Source organism: Chamaea fasciata, unplaced genomic scaffold (assembly GCF_029207755.1).
Source record: "Chamaea fasciata isolate MVZ Bird 193981 ecotype frontalis unplaced genomic scaffold, bChaFas1.0.hap1 SCAF_9, whole genome shotgun sequence".
Classification (NCBI taxonomy): Eukaryota; Metazoa; Chordata; class Aves; order Passeriformes; family Sylviidae; genus Chamaea; species Chamaea fasciata.
In genome coordinates this window covers 30,138,330-30,164,269 of record NW_027094094.1, presented here as the reverse complement: position 1 = coordinate 30,164,269, position 25,940 = coordinate 30,138,330, and the positions used below count along the sequence as shown (strand labels likewise).

The 25,940-nt window shown below is 42.3% G+C and overlaps 2 protein-coding genes across 3 annotated transcripts in view; one reads left to right on the top strand and one right to left on the bottom strand.

Annotated features, from left to right (window-relative positions):
* Nucleotides 1–12,233, bottom strand: part of REEP3 (receptor accessory protein 3) — a 52,416-nt gene extending 40,183 nt beyond the window's left edge. The window contains exon 1 of the mRNA XM_066191694.1: nt 12,144–12,233. The gene's annotated coding sequence lies outside the window, so the exon portion shown is untranslated. The remainder of the gene's footprint in view (nt 1–12,143) is intronic.
* Nucleotides 12,234–17,896: 5,663 nt separating this feature from the next.
* The window catches only part of JMJD1C (jumonji domain containing 1C), a 158,348-nt gene continuing 150,304 nt past the window's right edge, over nt 17,897–25,940 (top strand). The window contains exon 1 of one of the 2 annotated variants that reach the window (XM_066191689.1): nt 17,897–18,153. In XM_066191689.1, the coding sequence (XP_066047786.1) occupies nt 18,013–18,153 (141 nt within the window). In that variant the 5' untranslated portion in view covers nt 17,897–18,012. The remainder of the gene's footprint in view (nt 18,154–25,940) is intronic. The other variant, XM_066191690.1, reaches the window with a different exon arrangement.

Genomic DNA, 25,940 nt, shown 5'->3' with positions numbered 1-25,940 from the left:
GCTCGCAGTGCTGTAAGGTACTTGGTAAGCCAAAACATCGGTGTCATGCACTGAGATCACCTCAGGTTGGCCTGCTGCCCCACTGGTGTGCTGGTGGGGTTGGATAAGGGTGTCACCCCGTGTGTCACCCGGGGAGAGCGGCTGGAGCCCTGCCTGCCGAGCCGGGTGTGGGCCAGCCTGCTCCCTGCACCCCTCTGAGGCGCTGCGAGGAGCTCCTTCTCCTCTGCGCTTGATGACAAGCACTCCAAACACTATTTAAGGTCGCGTTCTTGGGTGGGCCACACAGACTGCTACATGCAGTTAATCCAAAACTGCACATGACCAGGAAGGTACAGTAAGTATTAGTGTATTAATGCCTGCCTGCCTTGTTACTTTTGTTTCTTCCCCTACACATCTTTTTACCGGCTGCTGCCCAAGGCCCAAGAGCAAGCAGGACACAGCAGTCCACAGTGTAACCCAGTCCAGGTACTCCTGCCAAGGTCACGGTCTGGCAGGTTGAGATATGCAGGAGAAGCTGATTGCTCCCTGATACCTTAATTAGTTAGTTAATCCGTTGCAATCCATCTCTGCATATTAGTTTTTCACTTCCTTGCAGAACTGCTTACACACATAGAAGGACAATATTTTGCTGAAACTGACAGCTTTTTCTTTTCTCAGAAGACTAGGTTGTATGAAGTTCTGCCCAAGCCATCGCTGAAAACATTCCGTTTTGCTCTTCTGATTTCAAGGAGTGTAACAGAGCAATATCCAAAGTGATAGATGTTGATGCTACTGAACATGCCACTCAGCAGCTAAGGTAGGGAAAGAACAGATTACAGTTTCAGCACCATTCCTGCTGCCTCTCACATTAAATGACATGCCAAAGTCAGTGTCACAATCTCTAGAATAAATTAGTTCTTTAACGTATCTTTAAGTGGGGATAATACAGTTTCCCTGCCTGCTATACAGAAAGAAGAAAGAGCTTAAACTGTGTAGGCTACTGTCTTATTCAGATGAGAGGTGCCAGGTAAATGCAGGATGGTTTCTGTTCCACAGGCAAGCACCAGAATTCCTTACCTCCTCCCACCACTGAAACCCAGCCATGGGCATCTTCACTCCCCTGCAGCCTTCAAACACACCACACACAGTCAAAAGGCCAAAAGGAGGGAAAGCAACAGTGTAAATAAACATTTGTGGGACATTTCAACAATGACAGTGTTTGAAAACTGCAGTTATAGTTGTATACTGTGAAATTTGAAGCCTGAAATGAGAAAGTAGACAATGTAAAAAGAAATTATTTTTAACCATACAGAAATTCTTGCAAACGATGATACTGCCCACTTTGGGTGTCTCCTCACACTGACCTTTGTAGGGGGTTAGTGATGCAGGAAGAGGTGGAGAGGAATTTGTTTGTGAACAATTTAAAAGCACACCACTCATCAATCTTATTTTTAAAACAGGCCTAACCTGAAAGCATTCTTCCTTTCATTCAATGAAGGAGAAATCCAAACCACTGCTTCTGGGCCCTTTGAATAACAAACCTCTCCAGTGGTGGACTGTGCAGAGGAAATTCACACAGCAAAGCATTTGTAATATAAATGACCTGGCAGGGATTACATTTTAGGCTCCAGTTCAGTAAACTCCTGCTGCCTGCCTGACGCGCTGCTGAAGTTTGTAGCATTCCAGTGAATTCAGAGCAAACTGAAAGATGAGAGCTCTAGTTCACAGCATATGAAATTAAGTATACAATGCATTTCTTTACTGCAAGCAATTATGTTTGGTACTAGCTCAGAGAACCATTCCAGGAAAAGACTGATACTCTTTTTTACTGTCTGAGATTGTATATACAATAATTCCGTGGCTGCATAATTTATTTTATATGGAATATGTTTATACAAAATAAAATGTGGTTTTCCTCTAAGAGACATTTATTTTTCTTGTGTTTGTTACCATGGCAATACTGTCTCTGGTGGAAAGCTAAATTTACATTTAAAGAGACATTTTTTTAAAAGGGTAAAGGCAGATGGCTCCTAAGAGTAATTTATCTTGCTCAGAAGATTACACTTTATTTCACAGAATGTTTTGAGATTTAATTCAGTGCAACAAGCTGGGTGGTGGTTGCAGGGCCCTCAGCAGACAGGCACAGGGATGCCTCATGAACTTCCCTGTATTCCAGTTCACACATAATGCTAATCCATGCTCTTACATGGCAGAAACACAGGGAGCAGCATAGCAATTAAAGCCATGCCATGTACTTACTCAAACTTGGCGTGTCTTACTCATATGTCTATTTCTGTGTAAGGAAGAGACTTACAGATATCTCATTATAGGATATTTTTAACACCCCTTCCAAATGCCACTTAATATAGTTAAAAGTTGCTGTAAGTTGTTTTAACAGTGTTTGAAAAGCCATTTGTAAAAGCCTCCTTACTTCTTTGGTATAATACAATGTATGTAGACAAACATCAATGTTTAGCTTTCACCTCTTTTACAGGTAAACAAACATTTTAATTACATTGCAGCTGTGCAATCAGTGAATGAGCTACATTTAGGAAGACACAAGCTAGTCTGTGACAGAGGGATTCAGTTCCCTGCATTACAAGGATGTGCTCCCCAAAGACAGCACCTCTTGCATCACATATATTAAAAATACTTGTAGGTTGACCACAGGGATGGGTTTTTCTGAGCTTCACTGTTTTATATTCATCTATCCTAGATTAGTCTCAAATCTAGAATAATTTGAAAAAAATAGAGATTTCTTTCAGTCCTGAATCATACCACATACATTTGTAATTTTGGGATCAGAACACAGAACAAATTATGCCAGTTTATCTGTTAAAACAGCAATACAGAATGGGTGAAGACTACTGTATCTTAGACTACTCTAAGCTGATGCTATTACCATAACTGATTATTAATTAATATGGTTGAGATTTATGGTTTATACTACCTTCAAGTATTTAACTCTTCATCTACCTTTCCTATGCATGAAGCAACAGCAAAGGTAGGCTCTGATCTATAGATAAAAAGCCCTTCTGCCCTAATGGAATTTCATTTGAAAGTGAGTGTTGTGCAATGCTATGGACATTTTAGGAAATCAAAGCAGCTGAAGCTTTTGCCTGGAATTCTGGACATGCCACTTCTTGCTCACACATATTTCAGCCTCCCAGCACAGCATCTTGTTGAGGAACATGGCAAAGCCAGTTGGTGTCTAATACAGCTGTGGATCAATTTTTTTCTTTTTTATTCAAGCACACAGACAGAATGCTAACAGGCCATACGTTTATTTCTTTCAGAAATGTTTGTGTGAAATTTATTAACATTCCAAATTAAGAATGTAAAGCACCCAACTTAATGGAAAAACAAAGTTCCAAATGGATGTTTCTGCCTTTTTTTTTTTCCATTTGGCAGGTTTAACTATTATTCTTCTCAGTTTTATTATAGTCTGAGATTCCTTTTAAAACTCTTGCTTCAATATGAACAAGTAAAAACCTTAGGTTTTGAATAATTTCTTTCCCTCATGTTCGCAGATATACCTGCAAATGCAAAACCTGAAAACACTAACTGCAACGTGATGTAAAATTCATGGTTTAAGGTGTTTCTTGACATCAGTTTCCTGACTTTCAGGGCCCTGACAATTCCAGTTAGTATTGAATTTTAAGCAAAACAGAATTTGGAATTAAAAAGGCATCTAGCTGGAGTTGTAGGATTACTGCACTGTGTAGTAGAGGAGAAACTTTGCAAGCAGAGAAATTAGCAAATGCAGCAGGCCCAGAAACTTCTTTGTCAAGACTATGAAAGAATGATGTCTAGCACTGTTTATTCTGTGAGTTGTAGGACAGGAAAAGCAGATAAGGCTGAGACAGAACACTGAAAGCAATTCAGAACAGCCTAATTCAGAATCCAATTCCGTTTTATCAATATAAAACCAAAGCATTTTCATCACTCCAGCACCAGCCCATTTTGACTGCAGCAGTCAATTCAGACAGAATCCAATTAATCTTATAAGTACAAATATTAAAAGGCCACTCTACTTACTATTTTAAAGAAAATCCACCACGCTGTGAAAAGGTTTATCATGCAACTTCTGATTGGTTTTATCAAATTTTAATGGGTTGCAATGAGTTAAGTGCCTGCAGTTACTTCTTAGCAGAGACATAAAAGCAACCCATTAGGGTTTTTTTTCTTAAGGGAAACGTGATCTAAAGCGGAAGGGGAAAGTTCAGAACAGCTCAGTCTGAGACTTTCTCCTGGCAGCAGTCATATGTCCATCCTACCTTATTGCTTCCATTTGGAGTTGAAAGCTTATAAAATGCAGTCCCCACAAGGGAAAGCTGAGGCAACAGAGGAGCTCATTTCCAGCCCAAGAGGCTCTCACAAAGCTGGTCTGCTGTACCTGTCACTTCCTTGCTTCTGTGTCAATAAGCTATAGACAGAAGTGTCTGACAGGTATTGCATGTGGGCCTTCAAATATTACTCTGTGGATAAGTGTAACCACACCAGCACATCCCACTAGGGCAGTCCAGTGGAGAGATTTAAATGGTTATTTCTCCCATGTTCCCAAGTAGAGCAGCATTAAAGCTGTTAACTTGTTCAAAAGCTGCACCTGAATGTTTCTGTAAATGTACACCTCCCTCATGACAGCAGACCCATTTTAAATGATGAGCTTCACAATCTGGCATCTGATGATCCACTCTCTGGGATTTGAAATCCATAGACAGAGATGGGCACCAAAGCCATATTATTCCTTCCTGTCTGGGTTGTATCATCTCAGCTATATTCCATCACTACTTGTGGTGCGTCACACTTAATAATTATAGCAAGCTGTTAGAGATTGTATTTAAATACACTTTCTGCTTTTGATGTTTCTGATCCCTATGGAAAGCTTATGTTATTTTATAGTCTGCTGACTAAGCTCATGTGCACACCAGCTGCATTTTATCAGGGAACAATGATTGCCTTTTGAACCGGCTGATGGATTTTACTTAAAATGAAGAGGAGATGTACCTTCTTTGGCAACACTTAAGAGATATTCTTAAGATATTCTACAATATCTTTTTGTAGAATGTCATAGTCTCCAGCTAAACAGTGCTTGTTCAACATTGCCACCAGCTCAAAAGAGGTGGAAAAAATGTATCGTAGAAACAGAAAGGACCCCAAGTTTTTCTGCTGTATAAGGAAACAAGGATCACCCCATGTCATTTGGACAGCTGTCTTGTCCTGCCTGTTCCTGAAGCCTTTCAACAACAATTAGACATATCTTCTTAACTATGTTTACCAGTCCTTCATTATCCTACTGGGAAGCTTTTCCTTGTATCAAAGTTAAGCTGAGTCAAGGAGTATTCAGCAGTTTTTATCCTGCCTCTCCCAGGTATGGAAGAAAAAGTGTTCATTTCCTTTGCAGCAACTCCAAAAAAAACTAAAACCCCGTACTTAAGTTATCAAATCTTTCTTTGAATAAAGAATTCCTTATGGGATATTTTCTAGTCCTTTTGATTCCTTGCCTAACACAACTTTCTTGAAATGCAAAGCCCAAACCCATACACAGAGCTTGAGAGGAGCATAATCACCACCAAGAGCTGAAGGACTACATCGTACATTATCCAGCAACTCTAAAGGCTGCCAGCAAGGGACACTGGGCTATCAGGTTTCCTTTTTCTTCTTTCCCACATTCTCAGGGCAGCACAGCACAATTAGCTGGGAGAGATTCTCAGGGGAACCTCTGCTGTAAGGCAGAATGGCAATTCCTATGTACCACCCCAAATTAGCCTTTAGCCAGCTGACCCCACTATGCCTCCCTTTCTCATTCCAAGACAGGTCTAGTCAAAGCTGCTGACCAACAAATGCATTTAAGGAAGCTGTTTTATTAAACAATATCCTGATCTGTTTTTCCCTTGGAGCTATGCTTTCTGTTTCCCCAAGGAGTGTCATCTTGCTGCATTCTCCCCTGAATTGGGGAAAAGGTCTCTCTAGATTTTAAAACTGGAAGGGAAAAGCAAATCATTTCATCCAACTTAAACCCAGGACACAGAATCATTAATTCATGTGTCGTGTCAGATAACCTTTGTTTCCTAGAAGCAGTACTGCCAACAAAGGATATTGATTTGAAGGCATCAGAAGATCGGATTTTTTTTTTTAATTTTCATCAGTGAATTTTTTTTCCCTCTAGAAAACCAGGCCCATGCTTTTAAACTTTGAATTTGCCTTTGATTTCCAGTTTAGGTTCCTGCTATGCTTTAAGTGACAGGTAAGAGATGCTTCTCACACTCATTGGGTCTCCACAAGGATTTATGCATGTATAACTCACATTTCAATCTCTTGATGAATTAAGCTGCAGGTTTCTTTGAATTTTTTTTTTTTTGGTCCCTAAATGCTTTATGGTAGATTTCTAGCTCTAACTCCAAATTTGTTCAGCATTTTCATATACTGAACTTTGTAACCAGATTTCTGTTAACTTTACAAACTCTCTGTTCGAGCAGCATAAGGTAGTAAATCTGCCACCCTCTTTTGTTCTCAATAATAGAGAAAGCACAATGTTCTTGGGTGCTCATATTCAGTTGTTTTTCCTCTGATCCAGGCACCTTCCTCGCATGCTGCTTCTCAAACTCCCAGCTACCGGTCTGAATGTTTTGTTGATGTCTGTTCTTGGAGGGCTCACCTAACACAGGAAAAAATTACTTTCTTTTCAAAGAGCCCAGGTTATTAAACACTTCCACAAGGATGCTGTTCTCCCTTACTGGAAGTTAAGAGAGTTAGCACAAGGTGTCCCAAGATTCTTCAGGCAAAGGGGAAGCAGGATGGACCACAAAGGCATGGCTGGATAGGAGCACCCATGTCTCCTCACTCCTGCAAGCACAAGGACAACTCTTGCTGTGCCAGCTGACTGTCCTCTCTTCCTCCCCACCTCTGACAATGCCTCTTAGGCTTGTCCTGAGGTGCAAAATCAAAGCATGTTTCTATAATATGTATCACAATCGTACAGAGTGTGCAGTAGACAGCCCTAATATGGTATCTAACTTTCAATTTGCAAAGCTTCTGGAGGCAACATTCATCTCCACCCTGCAAGAAACAAGTATGTGCTTCTTGCTAACGAGAGTGACTCAAGTCAGAACTGAAGAAAATAAAGATTACATAGGAAAAAAAAGAAGTTGGCACTTCTGTTTGCCTTCTTGCTCAACATTGCCAAAACCAGCAGATATACACATCAAAATGTCTCTCTCGGTCCACAGGTCCCTGCAAAGAAACCATTTTTACTGCCACAAAAAAGAATTTTCCCATATTCTGTGGCAAGAAGTCAACCTTTTGTTTTCTCCTCTGTTATTTGAGTAGAACATTGCCAGGTAACAGAATACATTTCTATGTAGTCTGGTATCCTTAGAATACAAGTGCAAGCTGTTTAATACATTAGCAATAATTGTCAAAGGTTTGAAGCCTCCCTGGGGAGCAGCAGGAGGTTTGCACACGAATTTTGTGCACTGCTAGAAATCCCTATCATTGTGTAGTACTACCCACTCAGAAGGCAGCCTGAAGAATTGTCTCTCATACTCAAAACTCTGCCACCTTTGCTTTCCAAATAGCCTTTTAGTTCTTAGGAAAGTTGACTCTGAGAAAAAGAGCACAGACAGTCTTTCAGCCTGTCTAGACATTCTGGATGCTCAGTGTTTAATAGCCTGGTGCAGCATAGTTGGACTAGAGCAGTGGAAAGTGATGAAGGCAGGAAAAACAATAGGCAGAACTTCTGGTTTAACAGGCATAAATACACTGTGTCTGTAGCTGCTCTGAGCTGGTAGCCTAGAGGAGGCTAGGAAACAATCATCCACTTCATGTCAAAGATGCTCTGTCAGAGCTAAATCAGAGCTTTGCCTTTTTTGCATACCCCTTGTCTCCCAGAAGTTGCTAGAAATAACTGCTAGATGTCAAAATTTACACAAGAGCCACTGTCCAGCAAGTCAAAAATGAGAATCAGTAGCTGGTTTGTTTTGGCTTCCTTTCACACAATATTCACGTAAGGACACAGTTCTTCCACATACTCTTTTTTTCATCCTCTCTCACACAGTTTGGAAATTAATCCATCAAGATGCATGAAACCTGAATCATAAAAACCCTCACAAAACTTAAGTGCAACCTAAAATTCAGGAACCTCAGCAGCTGATCTCCAGAGTACATAGGACCACGAGTTACACAAATAATGGATGCTCCTCAATCAAATGAGCACCAATTGTGGATCAGCTGAATTAAAAAACAAAGTAACCTTTTTGAGTGACTTTTGAGTGGCTTTAATGTTTGTGGTTGACCCACTGGGTTCATAGGCATAAAACAAGTACTCAAGTTTCACCATCCTTAGCATGGAACAAGTCTTGTAGCTTATGCAAATACTGGAAAGAAAACACAAATATCTCCCCTCACTTTATTTCCCTGCACATGAGTTGCATCACAACTGTGAGCACCACTAAATTTCTCTTGTATTAATTAGTTCAGTCTTCAATTGGTTCAGTTATCAAACCTGTGCTTTCAGACCCCTTCTTCGTCTAAAGAAAGTTAACTTAAGCAACATGAAACACAAGTGTTAAGTTGCTGGGTTGTAACTTAGAGGGCTCAAAGCAATTTATGATGTAAGAAAATTGGAGTCAACACAAGGCTCTGAGGTGGTGCTTATTGCAACCATTTCCTTGAACTTCCATTTCATCTTTCTATTGACATTAATTGCAAACAAGAAAGACAGTGGATTTGCATTACATTTGGGCATATGGGAGTCACAAATTACAGATTTAATAAGAGTCATTTAAGGCCTCCTCCTGCAAAGGGAACATCTCTCCCCAGCCCAGCCACGCAGGCTGGCTCACCACCCTGCCTTGGACCTTCGCCTTTCTGAATCATGTCAGTGCTGTGTGCAGTCAAGTCTGCTTCAGGTAAATAACCACTGGCATTACAGAGCCATCAGACATGGCTGGATGGCCTTTTCTAATGCAGTGCTTTTAAATACAGACCAGACCAGGGAAGATTCTACATAATCTCATTATGATTACAACTGCAACTTGATCTTTTGTAATTTGGGATCATCTCTTTAAGGTATGGTCAAATAATGAATATTTACAGGTAGCTACTGCTGCAACTTAGTAACACCAAAACAAAGATCTGGGAACATTATTTTGGTTAAAAGTGAAAAGATGAAAGGGAGGGGGAAAATACAGGACCAAGAAAAGAAGATATATCTTCAGTTACTTTAATTTTGCCTTTAATTTACTTTCAGTTACCTTAATTTTGCCCCACTTAGACTACTTCTAATATTTAAGCTAACAAGTATTTTGGTCTCATACTCTGAAAGTAGGATGAGTGTGTAAACATAGAAAGGGTGGCACAGTACTCCTGCTGGGACCCAGGAGGTTCTTGGTTTAGGACTCAAGAGCAAGAGCAAGCCCATCTTCAGACCACTCACTGAAAGGAGGCAAGTCTTCTGCAGACCTGTAAAGTGTGTTCATAGGGAACCACCTGCACACACCTTGCTAAAATTTCTTCAGTAGATCTTGTATTATGAGCATTTTTTATTATTAAAAATCTCCACATGCTAAAGCAGATTGTTCCTTTGGATTCTTGCATATCATCCTACAAAGTAGTATGAGACAGGACCAGAAAGGTTCCTGTATAGATAAAAATTCAAAAGTACTAATCTCCCTGAGTAGAAGCTTCAGGTTCAAAAGTCATATGCAACAGGAAAATAATGATACAAGATGTGATTAAGCATCAGTTGCCCTGGGAACAACAGCAGTGCAGATACCTGCAACTACTGAGGGCTAAGCACATCTTTCTCCACTAATCCTTCCCAAAACTGTTTATCCTAATTCAGTCATGTTTACTGTCAGTGGTGCTACAGAGTGCATGCTTTTCTAAGTTTTACCTGTAATTAGGACTTGCCTCAGTGAGAAAAACATCTCCCTGGTTTGTACACTACAGTAGCTGGTGCTTGCATTCAGAGAGTTTATTTACCGAAGACAAATGAGTTTTCTGTAGGCTGAACTTCAGCCAACTGGGCAAGAAGAGCCAATTTCTGCTTCTGCCTTGTCCAGTAGGCGCTACAGGAGCAACAGCAAGGATACAAACGTAGGAAGCAGGTCTCAGCACTTCTGGGATGGGAATCTGTGGAAGATAACTTAGGGAGATGGAGGACAGAGAACTGGATTCCTTTAGAGCCACAAAATCAATAACAAATGTGTAATAATTGGTACTAATTAGGGTGTTATTTATCCAAATAGCAGTGATTGCTAGAATTTTTTTTCAAAGGCGAAATAGACAAGCCACCTTTTCACAGTGGTGCCCAGGGAAAGGCCAAGAGGCAATGAGCACAAGCAAAAATACAGGAAATTCCATTTGAACTTAAGAAAATACTTTTTCCACTATGATAGATTGCCCAGATAGAGTCAAGTCTCCAGTCTTGAAGAAATATTTAAACTTGGCTGGACATGGCCCTGAGGAGCCTGCTGTAGGTAGCTCTGCTCTGAGCAGGGAGGGGTCAGACTAGACAATGTCCAGAGGTTCCTTCCAGCCTTAACTAGTTCATGACTCCAAGACAACCTTCTCATTCAATTAAATGACACAGCAACAGCCAAACACCATCTACTGCTCTTAAAGCCAAGGAGACATGCAAGTCCCCTCTTATCTCTATGACTCTGTAGGTTTGTGCCCTTTCAGATTGTCATTATAAGATGCAATGTTTCATTACAGTTCTTGCAGTAAGGGCAGACTTAAATCAATTCCCATTATAGGGCCAATTTTGAATGTAGCCTGAACAAATGTGACAGACAAACCCTGGAACACTTCTAATGAGAACAGTAAATTAGTCAAAGAAGTTACTGGCCGAGTAGAAAATTTGTGATCATTTTAATTGGGATAACAGTGCCAAGAAAAATACAAAAGTACCGCTGCTTGATCAGCACAGAATCAGTAACATAATTTGTTTACACCCTGTGCCAGACAACACTAAGAAATATTAAGACCTAACCCTTACCAAAGGGATAAATATTTTTAAATAATAGCTATTACTGAATTGCAGAACACAGTTAACACTAATTTGTTAGCTTTCCCTGATACAGAAACTCAACAAGACAGGCAGCTGGAATACAGGAAAGAAATCTGTGTGTCAGTTTTGAGCCAACTGGCAGACAATTTGCTGGCAGGAAGAGAGAACTAGAATCACATAAAAATATTCATCAGACAGGTTTGTTAAAGAGTGTTTACCACATGATAAGCACTCTTTATAGGGGATATACTCCAGTACTTGTATGTATGTAAGAAAATGCAAAGGAATTTGGATAGCAGAATAGTAAGTGAGGCTGAGAAAGGATGTTACAGAAATTTCTAAAAGAAAAAGCAACTAATTTTTTTCTAAGTCATTAAAATATACTCTTTCTACATCAGTTTCAGAAAGGCCCAATCATCTTCCTGTTAATATTTTTTCTTCACCAGACAAGCAAAAGGAACAGTATCATGTTTCCCATCTAGTACACATTTAATGGTAGCTGAAATCAGCTGTTTCTTACTCAGCTTTAGACCTTTCCTTAACCCCAGAATCTCCCATTTGCTTTTTATTGTGCATATTGTAAAGCAGCATTGTAAACCATTGCCTTACCATAACCATCACCTGTTTTACTTATGTCAGGATAAGCAATAGCAGCATCCAAGTAATTTCTGTCCAAAGCTGCTGTTAACAGGAGCCCCTGCTTTTGAAGAGGGCACCACCCCAACACAAATCATAGAAAAGCCAGGGGTTCAGAGGGGAGGAAGCTTCCTACACTGCAGCACCAGTACAGCTCTTAAGAGTTTGTTTTTTTTAAGGTACATAAGAAATTTAATAAAAAAACATTAAGAAATTTAGGTACAGAATATTAAAATTATAGAACTTCTGTTCCAAGTACTTCAACGTACGACGTGTACTTAAACACCATTCATCCAACACAGAAATTCCTCTACAATATTCTGGGAAACTTTAATAAATCTTAAAACTGAGGTAGAAGCCTGACATAGAAGCGATAACTGCCTTCATGTGACTGTTTGTGTTTTTAGGGATTTTCTTTTTAGTCTTACCCACCTGCTAACCCTCAAAAGCCACTGATTGTAAAAACACAGAGATAGCAACAGCCAAGCACATAACGTTAGGTAAAAATACTCACACACTAGATAATCCACAAAGCTGGTGTGCCAGGAGCCCACCTGAGAGAAGCCTATGTTTCTACACACTCTTTCTAGCTAATACTGCCTCAGTAGCAGAAAATGTCTTTCTGACTGGCCTTTATACAGCTTAGGTATGAGTGGGGAGGAAGCACCACCGGAAGTAAAGGTTCATAGGAAGGTGATTAATTAATTTTAAGGGTGATTGGTTTCAGGTTTTATGTGTGAGTGATTGACAGGAGAAAGGAGCATTGTAGCTGGGTGTAGCCTAAGGTAAAGCAGGCCTTTCAGGACCATCAGCACTGCTGAGGCTGCTCAGGCTCTGAGTAAGCTCCATCTCTTCTGGTGTTTTGTTCTGTAGCTGGATCCCCTCAACTAAATAAAAATTTGTTCTCAGTTCTTGTGCTGTCTTCTGGGCATTACTTGTTGTGAGAGAGCTGTTAGGGGCTGACAGATATGCCTAAAGCTCAGTCTGATTCTTGGGAAGTACCAAACCTCAAGCTGGCATCAGCAGCAAGATTAAAAGCAGGAAAGAAACTTGATTGGAAATCTAACATTGCTAGAATGGCCACAAAAATGTTACACCACTGCTGCTGTGCGTCATCCTTGCTCTTAATGCTTTCACCTGGGTTGAGTGACGGGTAGAAATGGCATCCTCCATCTGTGCCTTGAAGAAACTGAGAGCATTTTCCTCCAAACAAATTCAAAGAAGTTGTTTTAGATGGAGACATTATCTGATAAGGCCAAAGCAGGGCCATGGAGTTTCACCTTAGGAATTAAGTCTGTAAGCATTCAAGGAAAGGTGTAGACTGAGAGCCTTGTAATCTCTATTGCCCCACCCTGTGCATTTTACCTCTACAGGGTGTAAACCCATCAGGAGTGGGACAGACTGTTTGATACCAAGGTCTAGTGCTGGTCTCATGATGCTTTACCCTCAGGCTGCACTTACTGCAGAAAACAGTGGCAGCTGTTGAAGGTAGTGCCATCCCCAGCTGAGGTAGCCAACCCCAGGGTAGGATCAAGGAGTGAGCACATCTCTGCAGCTCCAGGTCTCAGCAGAACCCACCCCAGCAGCTTCATTGGGCTGAGCTGGCTGACTGTGTATTTACAGCAGATGTGGGGTACCCAGGAATTCTGTTTGCTGACTGAAGTGTAAGGCTTCAGTCAGCAGAGTTAAGGGTGGTAGGAAATGGGGGCCGGGGGTTGTGTAGGGATAGGTTGATATCTTAAGATGTCAGCAAACTTCTGAGGAAGAGAATGTATTGAAGGCTATATTTATTCAAATTGTTCAACCGTTTTTTTGGTGCTATCTCATTAGCTGGAACAGAAAGAGAGGTTGGAATTGGAATATGCTGTATTCATCTGTTCTTGGCTATAAATTGACTGTGAAACATCACATGGAGGCTCAGTAGTGCTCCTTGCTGTTGTCAGCATTGATGGAGTGGCACCCTGTGAACAACGTTCTCTTTTGCAGATATGGTTGGAGCGATTCACAAATGCAGTAAACTTCAACCTTCCTCGTTTGTGTGCTGTAGCAACAGCTGGGATGGTATTAAACAAGTCCTGAGGATGATACCTGGACACAGTGGGGTGCTATCTTCACCTGCAGTGTAAATATAGCAGTACATTTGCAGCCTTTTTACAACTGCAAAAGCCAAGACACAGGAAAAGATTAGGAGTGGTCAGTTGACAGACACAGATGGAGAGTGACTGTAGATAGTTGGAGATGGAATAAATCACCATACAGGATGTTAGTGGTAGAGCTGGGGAGGTAACGCCACAAACCACAACTTTTATTCTCATCCACCTTTGTACCTCCAGGTGATCAATGCAGCCTTTGCATGTGCATTAAATAGATGTCTTCAAAGAATCATGCTTTCCCACTGATTCTATGTCCCATTCAGTGTTCAAGGGCGGCCTCACCTTTCAAATAATTGTGCTTTCAAGGAGGATACATTAAGAAAAGCCCATGGTCTCTCTGTAGAAGACAACTGGAAATCAAAAGTTGGCTTTGTAGCGGAAATAACTGGTTTGATGAAAAAATTTGTTTTGTCTTGGCTATGAATTTTAAAGTTACAAAACTCTTAAACCAACCTTTAAAATATAATTATTCATTTTCTGCTGCTGAACACTGGAAAACAATGAATGTGACCTTCCAAATATCCAAGGAATTTTGAATTCAGAGGAAAGATAGATCTAAAAGTATATAGCACATATTTCAGAAAGAATTAGTTCAATATTAATTCTGCTTTAGAGTTGTGACACTGGCAAGTCATTTTGTCTCTTTCAATTTTCCTTCCTGTAAAATGGAAATAATAATTTCTAAATGTGGCATTTACCTGTATGAAGAACGTGCAATTACTACTTGTACAGGCTGTGCTGCATTTCAGTCTGGAAGTTAGAAAAAGCTCAGTAAATATCTTGATTTTGCACATAACCAATGTGTATGGTTTCAGGGAGTAAGAAGTGAGTTTGTTCGCAATCAATTTCCCAAAAGAAGCTCTCCTTCCCTGGGGCTCACCATGGACCTCTTTCTTTTTGTTGTTGTGTTTTTGGTGTGGTGGTTTTTTGGTTTTTTTTTTTTTGGGGGGGGGTTTTTTTTTGGTTTTTTTTTTGTTTGTTTGGTTTTGTTTTTTTGTTTTTTTTTTTTTTTTTAAATGTGTGGACTTCTCCAGCCTGAAAGTGTCAACTCTGTTTTGTTGTTGCCTATGTGCATCTGGCTCTGGGTGTTGCTCCTGAGATCCAAGAGGAGGATGATTCCTCTGGTCTTTTCGGAGTAATCTACAAGAAGAAGCTTCCTTATGCCACTTTCTTCAGAAGATGCATTAGTTCATAACGTCCTTAATCCTTTTAATCCTGTGAATTTTGGTGCTTTGACTTTTCAGTTCAAATATTCCTTAATATTTATCAAAGAAATAAGGGAGGTGTTGCTTTGAAAGGGGAGTTAATGCATTGATTTGATGCCTGAAAAGGCTTCTGAAGAAGGAGGAAATCCTACTGGAGTGTGATAGGGCACAGGCTGTTAAAAAAGTTAGTATCTAAGCTCTTTTCAGGCCTTGGGCCACTGCACCATGACTTTGTTTCGTTCAAGACAGACGTTCTGAGTTGATTTATCCATATCCTGAGCATTTAATGCTCTCCCAATTTCTACCACTTCACAGAGAAACAAGGAGAGAAGGAAACAGCAAAGAAGAAATTGAAAAGTGAAGAGAGGCCAGGAAAATAAGTTGCTGGAGGTGGAAAATGTTCAGCAACCTGTGGGTCTTGTATGCTGATCCACCAGAACAGTCATTTTGACCTCCCTAAAGCACCTATGGGTTAAAAAAAGCTACTCCAAGATGATGAAGTGAAAGAGAGAAGAGCTGAGGTGTGGGTTGCCCTGCAATATGTCAAGGCTTTTCCCTCGAGCTGTCTCCTCCTGGTCTAGCTCAGTGGTGTGGTGGGGAGCAGGGCAAAGTCCTGCCCACCTCGCCTGGCATCTGGGAACTGGCAGCTAACCATGGGAATTGCCACCTGAATGTCCATGTTACTTGATCTTATTGATATTTTCAGGTGATTAACAACTATAAAATGGTTTTGCATTGAACAACAGCCTTTAGTGAATTCTAATCTATAATGAAATGTAATTCTAGTGTCGGTGCCTTGATATGAATTTTTGGAACAAACTGAAAGTATTTGTTTCTTAATACTTTGGTATTTTGTGATAAATTTGCAAGTTCAGTCTATTAGAATCATGTAAATTGGCTTTTTTCGGGTATACTTAATGTTTTGTTGCACTTTCATGTCATTTAATTCTAGAGTTCAATAACATCTCCAATTACTGTTTGATTAAAGAGGAAGGAATGAATAGAAGAACTTTGATATGATTTATACTTATTTAGTCAGTTTTGTAACTTCTTATACCCTTTATGGATAACTGCTGTGTACTTACATAATTTTTGTTCTTTCTGCAAGACTGCAGTACACTTTTGTTGGTTGTAGCATTACCTTGGAACATGAATGAAGATCTCATTTAGCTCAAATGCACTGTGGTTGCTTCTGCAGCTTCTAAAGAGCACACCACCATCCATTCCAGCCTGGGATGCCAGGCATCTATAGCTTCTAGTATAAATGTTATGTCTTGTAAGTTATTCTAATCCTGTGAACAAACTTGTCATGGTGAATGATGAATTGATTTCTTTTCATTTTGTTTGTTTTTTGTTAATTAACTTCTCTTGTTCCAGAAGTTATTTGTTGCACTAAAGTATACAGGAATGTGGAAAGCTGGCACTCTTGATTTATGGCTTTCTCTTCATAATCTGTTTTTCAAAAATGCACTATTCAAATTTGCTTTTAGTGCTAGATGAGAGATCATTAACCTGCTCTCTTGAGGGCAAGCATACCAGTAAAGGCAGGCAGAAGTTCAGGAAAGCTACACCTCCTGATAAAATGAAGGAAAAACTCTTAGAATGGCATTAGCACAGCATGACTACGAGATCCATGGAAAGAACAACAAACCAGTAACAGCTGCTACAGAACGTGGCTGCATGGCTTCCTCAGGTGTTGCAGCCCAAGCTCTCAGCTGAAGTCCCTGTGAGTCTCTGAGCTGACTTCTTGGAGACCCACTGTTTGCTGGCATTCAACAGAATTCACCAGTGTCTTCTAGGTCTGAAGTGTGTCTCTAAAAGCCTCTGAGGGACTAAACTGACATGACATTCCCAGGGAGTTCCGTAGTCTTTGCAGTAGGGAAAGGTGGATGGATTGGATGGGTGCCTTTGTTGAACTCTCCAACAAACTGACTTCTGGGGAGAAGGTGCTGCAGATGGCAGACCTGGTCCTGGCTCTCCCAGTCCCTGGAGGGCTGGGACATCAGCATGCTGGTGCCTGGCTCTTGGGGTACCATTGCCAGCCTGGGCTCTCACAGAATGGGTCAGGCTCGAAGGGACCACAGGGGGGCACCTGGTCCAACCTTCCCTGCTTAGCAGGGTTGTCCTAGAGGACATGGCACAGGATTGTGTCCAGACAGCTCTTCGGCATCTCCAGCGAGAGAGACTCTGCACGTTCTCTGGACAATCTGTTCCAGTGTCATTCGCATGGTGAAATTCTTTCTCTTCTCCTAGTGGAACTTCCAGCGCATCACAGCAACACCTTGCCTGTTGCTTCGTGTCCTATTGCCTTGGTGCCGCCGGGGAGAGCCTGGTTCCATCCTCTGGTACCCCGCCTTCACACATTTATTACATTAATGAGCTCTCGGAGTGGTGCGCCTTAGTAGGGTGCGGGCGAGCCCGCGGAGAACGGACAGCCGCTTCTTCCACCGGGGGAAATACCCCGGAGAGGCCGTGCCCGAACTCCCGCCGGGAGTGGCACCGGAGGCAGGGAGTGGGTGCCCCGCCGGTGTCAGATCACCGCGGGGCTGCTCTCGGGAGGCGCCGGGGCGGTCGGTGAGGGCCGTGCCGCCCCGGCCGGGGCCGGGCAGGGGGCGACGGGACGAGCCCCCGCGGGGTCCCGGTGCCACCCCTGCGGCCGCGGACTCTTTGCGGCGCAGCGGCCGCTAGCCCCGCGCTGCCTGGCGGAGGGAGACGTGGCGCGGCGTCGGTCTCCATGGCAGTGGGGCTGCGTGGGCGGAGTGGTCGGGGCCGCAGCGCGGCGGGCGGGCGCGCGCGGGAGAGAGGGAGGAGGTGAGGGAGGGAGCGCGCGCCCCCGGCCCGCCCCCGCCCCTCGCTCGCTGTTTGTGTTGGGCTGTGGCGGCGGCGGCGCGGCCGAGGGGCTCCGACCCTCCCGCTGCTGCGAGCCCGAGAGCCCCGCGCCCGTCCCCGCCCCGCGCCCGCCATGCGCGGCCCCTAGAGCGGCGGGCTCGGCGGCTGGTGCGGTGCCTGCGCGGCGGCGGCGGCCATGGCGGTGGAGACGCGGCCGGAGCTGGTGGGGAAGCGGTTCCTGTGCCTGGGCGGCGAGGAACCGCCGGAGAGCGGGCGCTGGCGGGCCGGGGTCATCCGCGCCGTGTCCCAGCGGGACTCGCACAGCCCCGACCTGGCGGTAAGAGCCGCGGCTCGGGCCGGGCCGGGGGCTGCGGCGGGGGGCGGTGGGCCCGGCGTGACACGGCCCCGCGCCCGGCCGGGCACAGTGACGTGGAGCCGAGGGTCACGGCCGGCGCCAGGCGCGGCTGTGTGCGGCCGCTCCGTGCTCCGGCCGTGCGGCCGCGGGGACAGAGGGCCGGTGCCTGGCCTGGCCGCCGAGGGACAATCGGGCTGCCCCGGGAGCGGCAAGGGCGAATGCGGCTGATCCGGGGGAATGCAGAAACTGCCGCCGCGTAGCACTGTCCGACTGGGTCCGACGCGCTGGTGAACGTTGTTATTAAAAGAATGTCATTGTTTCCCTTCCTTTCATGCCCGCTGTCACTGTTTTCCTAAGGGGTGTAGGAATGTGCGTGTAGGTTAGCGAAGGAGCCAGGATATGCTCTGTTGTGCTCAGACACACTCTCGCTGCGGGGGGGAAACACGGCCAGGATTTCCTTGGGTTGGTGTTCTGAATGCATAATCTGTAAAATGGAGTTTTATTGTGCTCCCCGGACTTGGTCGTTATATTGTTCGCGAATTCCGCAGTCGCAGGAGTGCTGTGTTACCTCCGTGCTTGTCTGCTTCCATGTTTTTATGTTATTTAGTGCTTCTGAAAGCACATTTTAAAATATCACGACTATGTAAATGGGCATTACGTAGGCTGAAAAAAGGAATCACCGGACTGCGCTGGGCAATCCATATTGCTGCTGGCAAAGGGGAGTCGTTCACAGCCCGACACTGATCGGGGTGGAATGTTGCCTTTCTTACAAACTCATCAGGCAGACAATTGTCTGGTGTTAGAGATTATCGATTGCTTAGTTCGAGAAGTGTGAATCACAGAATGAAGAACTCATGTTTTCATTCGTCCCTGACTTCAAGCTTTGTTTCAAAAGCAGAAAGTGGACTTGAGATACTACTTTTTTGCTGTATTCTGGGTTAGTTTTCCTGGGGGGGGGGGGGGGTGTTTGGTGGTGGGTTTTTTTTGTGTCTGTGTGCGTGTCTTTTTATTTATTTATTTATTTTTGGCGTGTTATTCTGGATTTTTTCCCATTCTCCAGCTATAATTCAAGGAGCCCTTGAATTCAAGTTCGTAATTCAAGTTCATGCCCTTCTTTATGAATTGGTTTGTGTTTTCAGCCTTTGGCTATATGTGAGAATCGTCTAGAACGCTTTATTTTTAGAACCAATTTTGAATGTTATTCTTACAGGGTAGTCTCTAGAATCCATATACAATTATGGAAACACTGAGTAAGGTTTAAGGAGGTATTTACTAACATTTACAAGTCAGAGCCATAATTTGTAAACTCTAGGGGCAGAGCTGACATAAAGAGAGAAAGGCATTTCTGGAGCTGTGTCTGTTATGTTAAATGAAAGATGCATGCTGCCGATCGTAAAAACTTGCTCCTCTTCTTGACTTTGGTGTCTGTGTTTCTCTTCCGATGCTCTTTTGGTACAATCCTCGGTCATTTAAGGAAAAACCGTCATGTTACAGCTGGTTTCTGAGGCAGGATGACTAAGGGTATGCTTATGTGTCGTGGTGAAGCAGCATTTGGAGAGACCCAAACTACCTGAGAGGCAGGATGGGTGCTCCAGCTGCACTTCAGCCTGGGTGCAGTGCAGTGCTAACGTGGCCATGTTCCTTATGCTGTTCAAGATAGCTGCACAGCACTGCATTATGCTATGTAGATACACTCCTAGTCATCTGTGAGTGCTGGAAGCCTGGGAAGGTTTTTGAAAATAATTTCCGGCTCTAAGGAGTCCCACAGTAGTACTTCACTGGAACATCATTACCCTCTTTAAAGTGCAGCATTTGGGGTTGGTGTTACGTGTTCTATGGCCCCAAAGCACAAAGAAGTGGATAGAGGAAAAAATAGTAAGGTTTCTTTAAGCAACAGGTAGTTTCTGTAGGTTAGACTCTCTGCATTTATAATTAACATTAACTTCTTGTTAGTTGATATTTGTCAATGTGATTATCCTCTTCCCCTGCCCCCACCAAAGGACAAGGATGTTTTTCTCTTAGCCCTGTTCCGTGTGTGCTCTCCTAGCTGGAGTAACTGCTGCTCTTATCCTTCCATGGCTTATGTTTTGAGGTGGCCATCCCTGTAAATAGCTCCAGACCCTTCTGCTCCCTGTCACTCGAGTGAAGCGGTAATTCTTGTTGACAGTTTCATTGCTGCCCACAGGGTGCAGTATAAAAATGTTGAAATTGACTTTTTGTCAATTTTGTGTTTTCCTGGTCTCGCAAGAGTGGGATGGATGAATGAAAAACGCAGAATGTGCCCTGAACCACAGGAGAGGAGGAGGGCAGCAGTGGGCATTTTCAATGTGAATTGCAGCTGGCTGGAGCTGAGTTACCTCTTAATCCTGGCTTCAGAAGGGAGTACTATTTGCATTGACTTCATGTCTTTTCCTCCTGAGTAAGTGTGAACCCCCCAGTCAATTGCAACCAGTTTAAGGACAGGGAGGAGTTAGAGAAAGACTGCCTTCCCCTAGTCTGGGAAAGTTGACATCTGAGAACCGTCTCCACCAAACCCCATAAAGGCAAGGAGGTCATGGCATTTGGTGTTCTCCTGGAAGTGAAGAGGTGATCTCCAGCTGGCCAGCCAGCATGCACCCAGCTTCAAACCAGCTACAGCATGTGCTGTCTTTCTTAGCACCATGCAGAGACAGGTGATGGAACTGATGGGGTGAGGAGGTGGGCTGAAGGGCTTGACAAAGAGCTGAGTGTTAATGAAAGTGTGAGAGCAAGCCTCAGTGTGTGAGTATGGGAATATATGGACAAATGGGGAATTTTATGGGGTGCAGGAGCTCAAGGAGACGTGGGCAAGCTTAGAGGCAACTGATGTAATTAATGTTGAGTGGCCACAGGGCTTATAGGAGCAAATCTGGAGGAAACAGCTTCATTAGTTCTGCTGTAAACAGAACTACTCATTAAATCAGGAACTCAGACCTGAAGGCTGCACTAGCTGCTCTCCACCTTTGAGCAGGGAAATCAAGAGGCCAGTTTTTGTATGGTGCTAAATTTGTTTCATGATTGTATTTTTGTAGCTAAATTAATGGTTATTTTCGTAGTTGAAATTATTGTCCTGGTAGAAAAATGAAGGAAATAACTCAACTGTCCAGTGTTTTCTTCCTGCTGAGCCTCCCCTACTCCATGAAAGTATATGAAATAACTCTTTCCTTATACTTTTTCATGACTGCCATAGAGCTCGTCTGTAATATCTTTTGTATAATGTACTTCTTTACAAAGAAAGAGAACACTACCAAAGTGTCTTTTCTTCCACTGCTCTATGGAGATTTTACCTTCCTCAGCTTTCCTATTAATTCCCCACTAGTGGGGAGTATGGTGAGAACAGCTTGCACTGGTTGTGAGTGCTGTTGGTCTCCTGGAATATGAATGCTCTTGCCTCTACATGAGACCCTCCATGCCAGGGTTTGGAAGCTGTGCCTCTTTCTTAGTCATCCTGCAACGTTCACAGATGCTGGAAACACCTCCCATACAGGTATAATGTGTGCAACCTATAAAATCTAATCAAGGAGTTTTCTTGCTGATTTTCATGCTCTGAGTCACAGCTGTGTAAGTTAGACCTCTTGATATTTCTTTCTTGGACATGGCTGTTGCATGCAAAGCATTTGTTTGAAAATAAAAACAAGCACAGAAGTTTGATACATGTGTTTCAAAGCCATTGAGAGAATTCATAACTATTTTTCAGCTTCACACCAAGTGTTGTTAGAGGAAACTGGGAGCCCTATTTTTCCTTCCTTCTAACTGCCTGGAAAAGCTTGTGTGCTGCTCTGATTACAGTGATAACTCTGGGTAAATAAAGAAATGGCCAGGAGGAAAGAGGTGGAGTCAATGCCATATGATCTCCCTGGTCTTTGCTGTCCCATGAGAATTGCTTTCTGGGCCACAGGTTGCAAACCTTTGACATGGTGATGAAAGAGAAAATGGAAGTAAACTTTTAAACATAGTGTGCAACTTTTAATCAAGAAATCTCATTAATTTTAAAACACTGAAATCTCAGTAATTTGTAAGTATCGATATATGAATTTTTCTGCCGTGATGCACATGGAAGACAGCATAAAAATTGAGTTGATGGTCTTTAATGCATTATGATAGGCAGACTAACATCTGATAATTGTGCAAAGGGAAATATATTGTGGCAATAAATCACCATGTCAGATACTCTTCATAAAAGCCTAAATATTAATGATAGTTTGAAGCAGCTGTGTGATTTTTATTGACAATAAAGTCGGTAAGGTATAGTGGTATAAATTATACACTAATACTCTTGGTGAATTGTAGTTTTTTTGGTATCTCATATATGGTAATTTACAAGCAAGGAGTTGTTAAAAATTCAGTAAGTCTGGTGAAACCATTTGAAGAGACTATTAGCAGATTGTGTATCTGTTTTCACTGAATTTGCCTCCACTTAAAAGTAAAATGGAAGTTTGTAAAATGTAATGAAAACTTTCCACTACTGTGTCACAGTTAATATGAAAATAATTTTAAGTAATTTTGGATAATTGGAAAATAAAAGATATTTTAGCCAAGTATTCCATACACTGATTAGTTTTTCACTAAATGATGAAGTCAAATTTGCCTTCCCTGTGTGTGGAGCTGCTCTTACCTAGTCTTTTTACAGATTGTAGTTGTTTTCAACTTCCTGCTTCTGCATTCCCAAAGCTTCTGAATGTGATCTGGCTTTGTCGTAGAGCACAGAATTGCATTTCTGTAGGTTACACTTGGTTTCTGCCATACATTGATTTTTAGCACAGTGTGTTGCATGTTGTCCTCTGTTCTCCTTTTGCTAAGATAGTATTATAAAGAGTGCATGTGTTAATTTTTTGAACACATTTGAGCTGGTCTGTTTAAAAATGATATTTATTTTTTCATTCCTTATTTTAGAAGTACATGCTCTGCAGCTTTGACTTGTTAGATGTAAACTGGAAGAACAGAAAAATCTTCAGTAAAATTATTGTAGAAAGTAAATAAATGTGCTTTAGACTAGTTGTGCACAGCTTGTTGTTGGTTAATGGAATTTAAAAATTCTGTATGTTTCTGTACTAGCCTCTGGGTTAAAGATAAAGAGCAAGTTGTTGGTGAGGATCCTGTCATGTTATTTACCTCACCTGTTGAAGATGACACTGACATGCCAGAGTTTATCCCATCACTTCCACCTCTGAATGAAGGAATGTTTTAGGATGAGTTTTGTATGTGTTTTGAATCTGGTTTGAAATGAGTGGGAGAAGCTCAAAGTGAGACAGGGATTTAGGCAATTTTCAGTTGTTTCTGCTATCAGTATTGGTGCCAACGAGAGTCTTGTAAGTTTGGTGTGTGTCAGCTGGGCAGTCTTTTCTTGGCTGAGCAGTAAAGAAAACTTCCTATTTCCTTTTGTGTTTCTAGTAAGGTTGAGCTTGTCATCCTGTGTCTGTGAGTGTCGCCTCATCTTCTTCCAGAGGCAGTTCAGGAAGGAGTGTCTCTTTCATAGTAATTTCACACAAAGATCAAACAGAGGAGTATTCCTGTGAAATTGACTGCAAGGATTCAGTGCTTTGTACTCTGCCCTTCCCTCTTCACTTCTTTTACTAAAAGAAACCTGAGTATGATATAGATCAATAAGTAAATGTACCTGCACTGATGGATTTTGAGTAAAGTTTGTTTGAATGTCAAGATTGCAAAGAGAGCTCAGGTGTCCTGAGCTAGGGACGAATCATTTAATTAATTTGCTGCCTAGTTGCAAAGTAAGCCACAGTGAGCAAAGTATGGAAAAATAAAGGTTTTATCCTATAGTTAAATCTTTCAGGAGGCTCTTAGGAAGAGATTTCAGATATTTTCTTCATTAAAAAAATTGCTTTTGCCTTTTATATGTATTATTGTACATTTACATTACCTCAGATTTTTCTTTTTCTGGATCTTTGTGTGACTCTTCAGAGCTGTCTCAAAGCATGGCATAGCCATCATAAAGAGTTGTAAAGAATGAGCAGCTGTTTTATAAGAAGCCATTCTTCTTGTGCACCTTCCAGGATCTCTAAACCTGCTTGAGAACGGCAGAACTGTTACTTGTTATCAAATTGAATGAATTTTAAAAGTGGTACTTGCAAAATTTGGCCAAAAATCAACTCAGCCTTCTTCTAATCCTACTATCAGTGAACTGTAGAGATGCTTAGTCCCATCAGTGAGCTTGAATCTCTGCTGGGATTAGGCTTGACTTTCCTATTCAGTTGGACTTGCTGCTGCTTTTGCTGTAAAAAAGTAATTACAGATAATCTGAGAAGTTCAGCTGAAGTTGGCAGCAAGTGTTTGTCTCTGAAGGGAGACAAACAGTCTCTGCTGTGCTCTGGGCACTGACATCCCGTGTTGCTTCAGGGAGGTTTCCCTCCTCACGCTGGTAGATAGGGACTGAGACCTACTCTGCTTGTAACCAGCTTGTTCTTGGTGGAGAATTCTAAGCTTAACTAATGCTGTATTGCTTCATTATACTGATTCCTTCAGAAAGTTACTACTGTTAGTTGATGTTATACCTGTGCACCACTAATTTTCATTAGTTATTAGTTCATATACAGTTTCATTCTGTTGCAAGACAGAGTAAAAGCAGGGGATCCATAGAAGCCTCAAGGATTTTGCTGTGTTATGCTTTCTAGTAATTTTCTTTAAAATATCATTTTACTTAAAATAGCTGTTGCTGTGTTTCAGAATTAAGTGGAATGAAACAACTTGATTTGCTCCTGGGGAAGTTACTTTCATGTATGAACAGCAACTGACTTTGAGCTAATTCATGTACTGTTTGGAGCTTCATGGGCACAAAAGGTGTGGGATGAGCATTAAAAACATCTAGCCTGATCCTCCAGTGGCAACGTTTTTAGAAGTTTTGGAGACTGTGGTTCCACAGACATTTCTCATGGTGGCACTGCTGGCTTAATTTTTTTTTTTACCCTGAGCAGTTTCCTGATCCATGCACCATATGGCACTTCAGGCAGTTGTACTGAGGCTGAGGAGGTGGCATGGGATGAGTCCCAGGGCAGGGGCAGCTTAATGTGGAACTGTGTCCAGGGGAAATGTCCCTGGGCCATGGCCTGAATGAAGGTGAAAACTGACTTAACACCTTTGAGGGTTGCCTGCAGTAACTAGTGGATGTGTTCAGTTGTACTGCAGTTCAATTAATGATACTTATTCACATAGTATGAGTAATTTCTTCTTTCAGCTGAATAAAGAAATAAATGTTCACAATAGCCGATGACATTATCATTTGATGTCTGCTGATGCAAGACGTACTTACAAAAGCAAGCTTTGGAAGAATAGATGTGAAACTAGATGCTCTGAGGGAAGCCTAAGCATCTCTGTGTGAAAATGCCTAAACCTCTGATGACTCAGTAAAGTATTGCCTATAATGCTTCTGCATCAACGAAGATCTTCTTGAGTGTTCTGAACAGCACTAGAGCTGATGCAGATGTTGAAATGATTGCAGCCAGGCTTCACTGCAGGTAACTCAAATAGACACTGCTGACTTATTATTTGGGTTGGCTCACCATGGTTTCAGTTTTTTGCTAAGGGAACAGGGCTTTTCAATCAAATGATGGTTTAGAATCTGAAATTTGATAGCTCTGTGAAAAAGAGGGCACTTGCTGAGTCATTGCTAGGTGGTCTAATCTCTTCAGTCCTCCCTGTCTGCTGAGGAGGGACTGGAAAAGCTGTCTTTTGGAGGAGTGTTGGTAAGTACAGTTCATTTTGAAACATTCCTCCAGCTGATTTCCTTATTTTTTTGC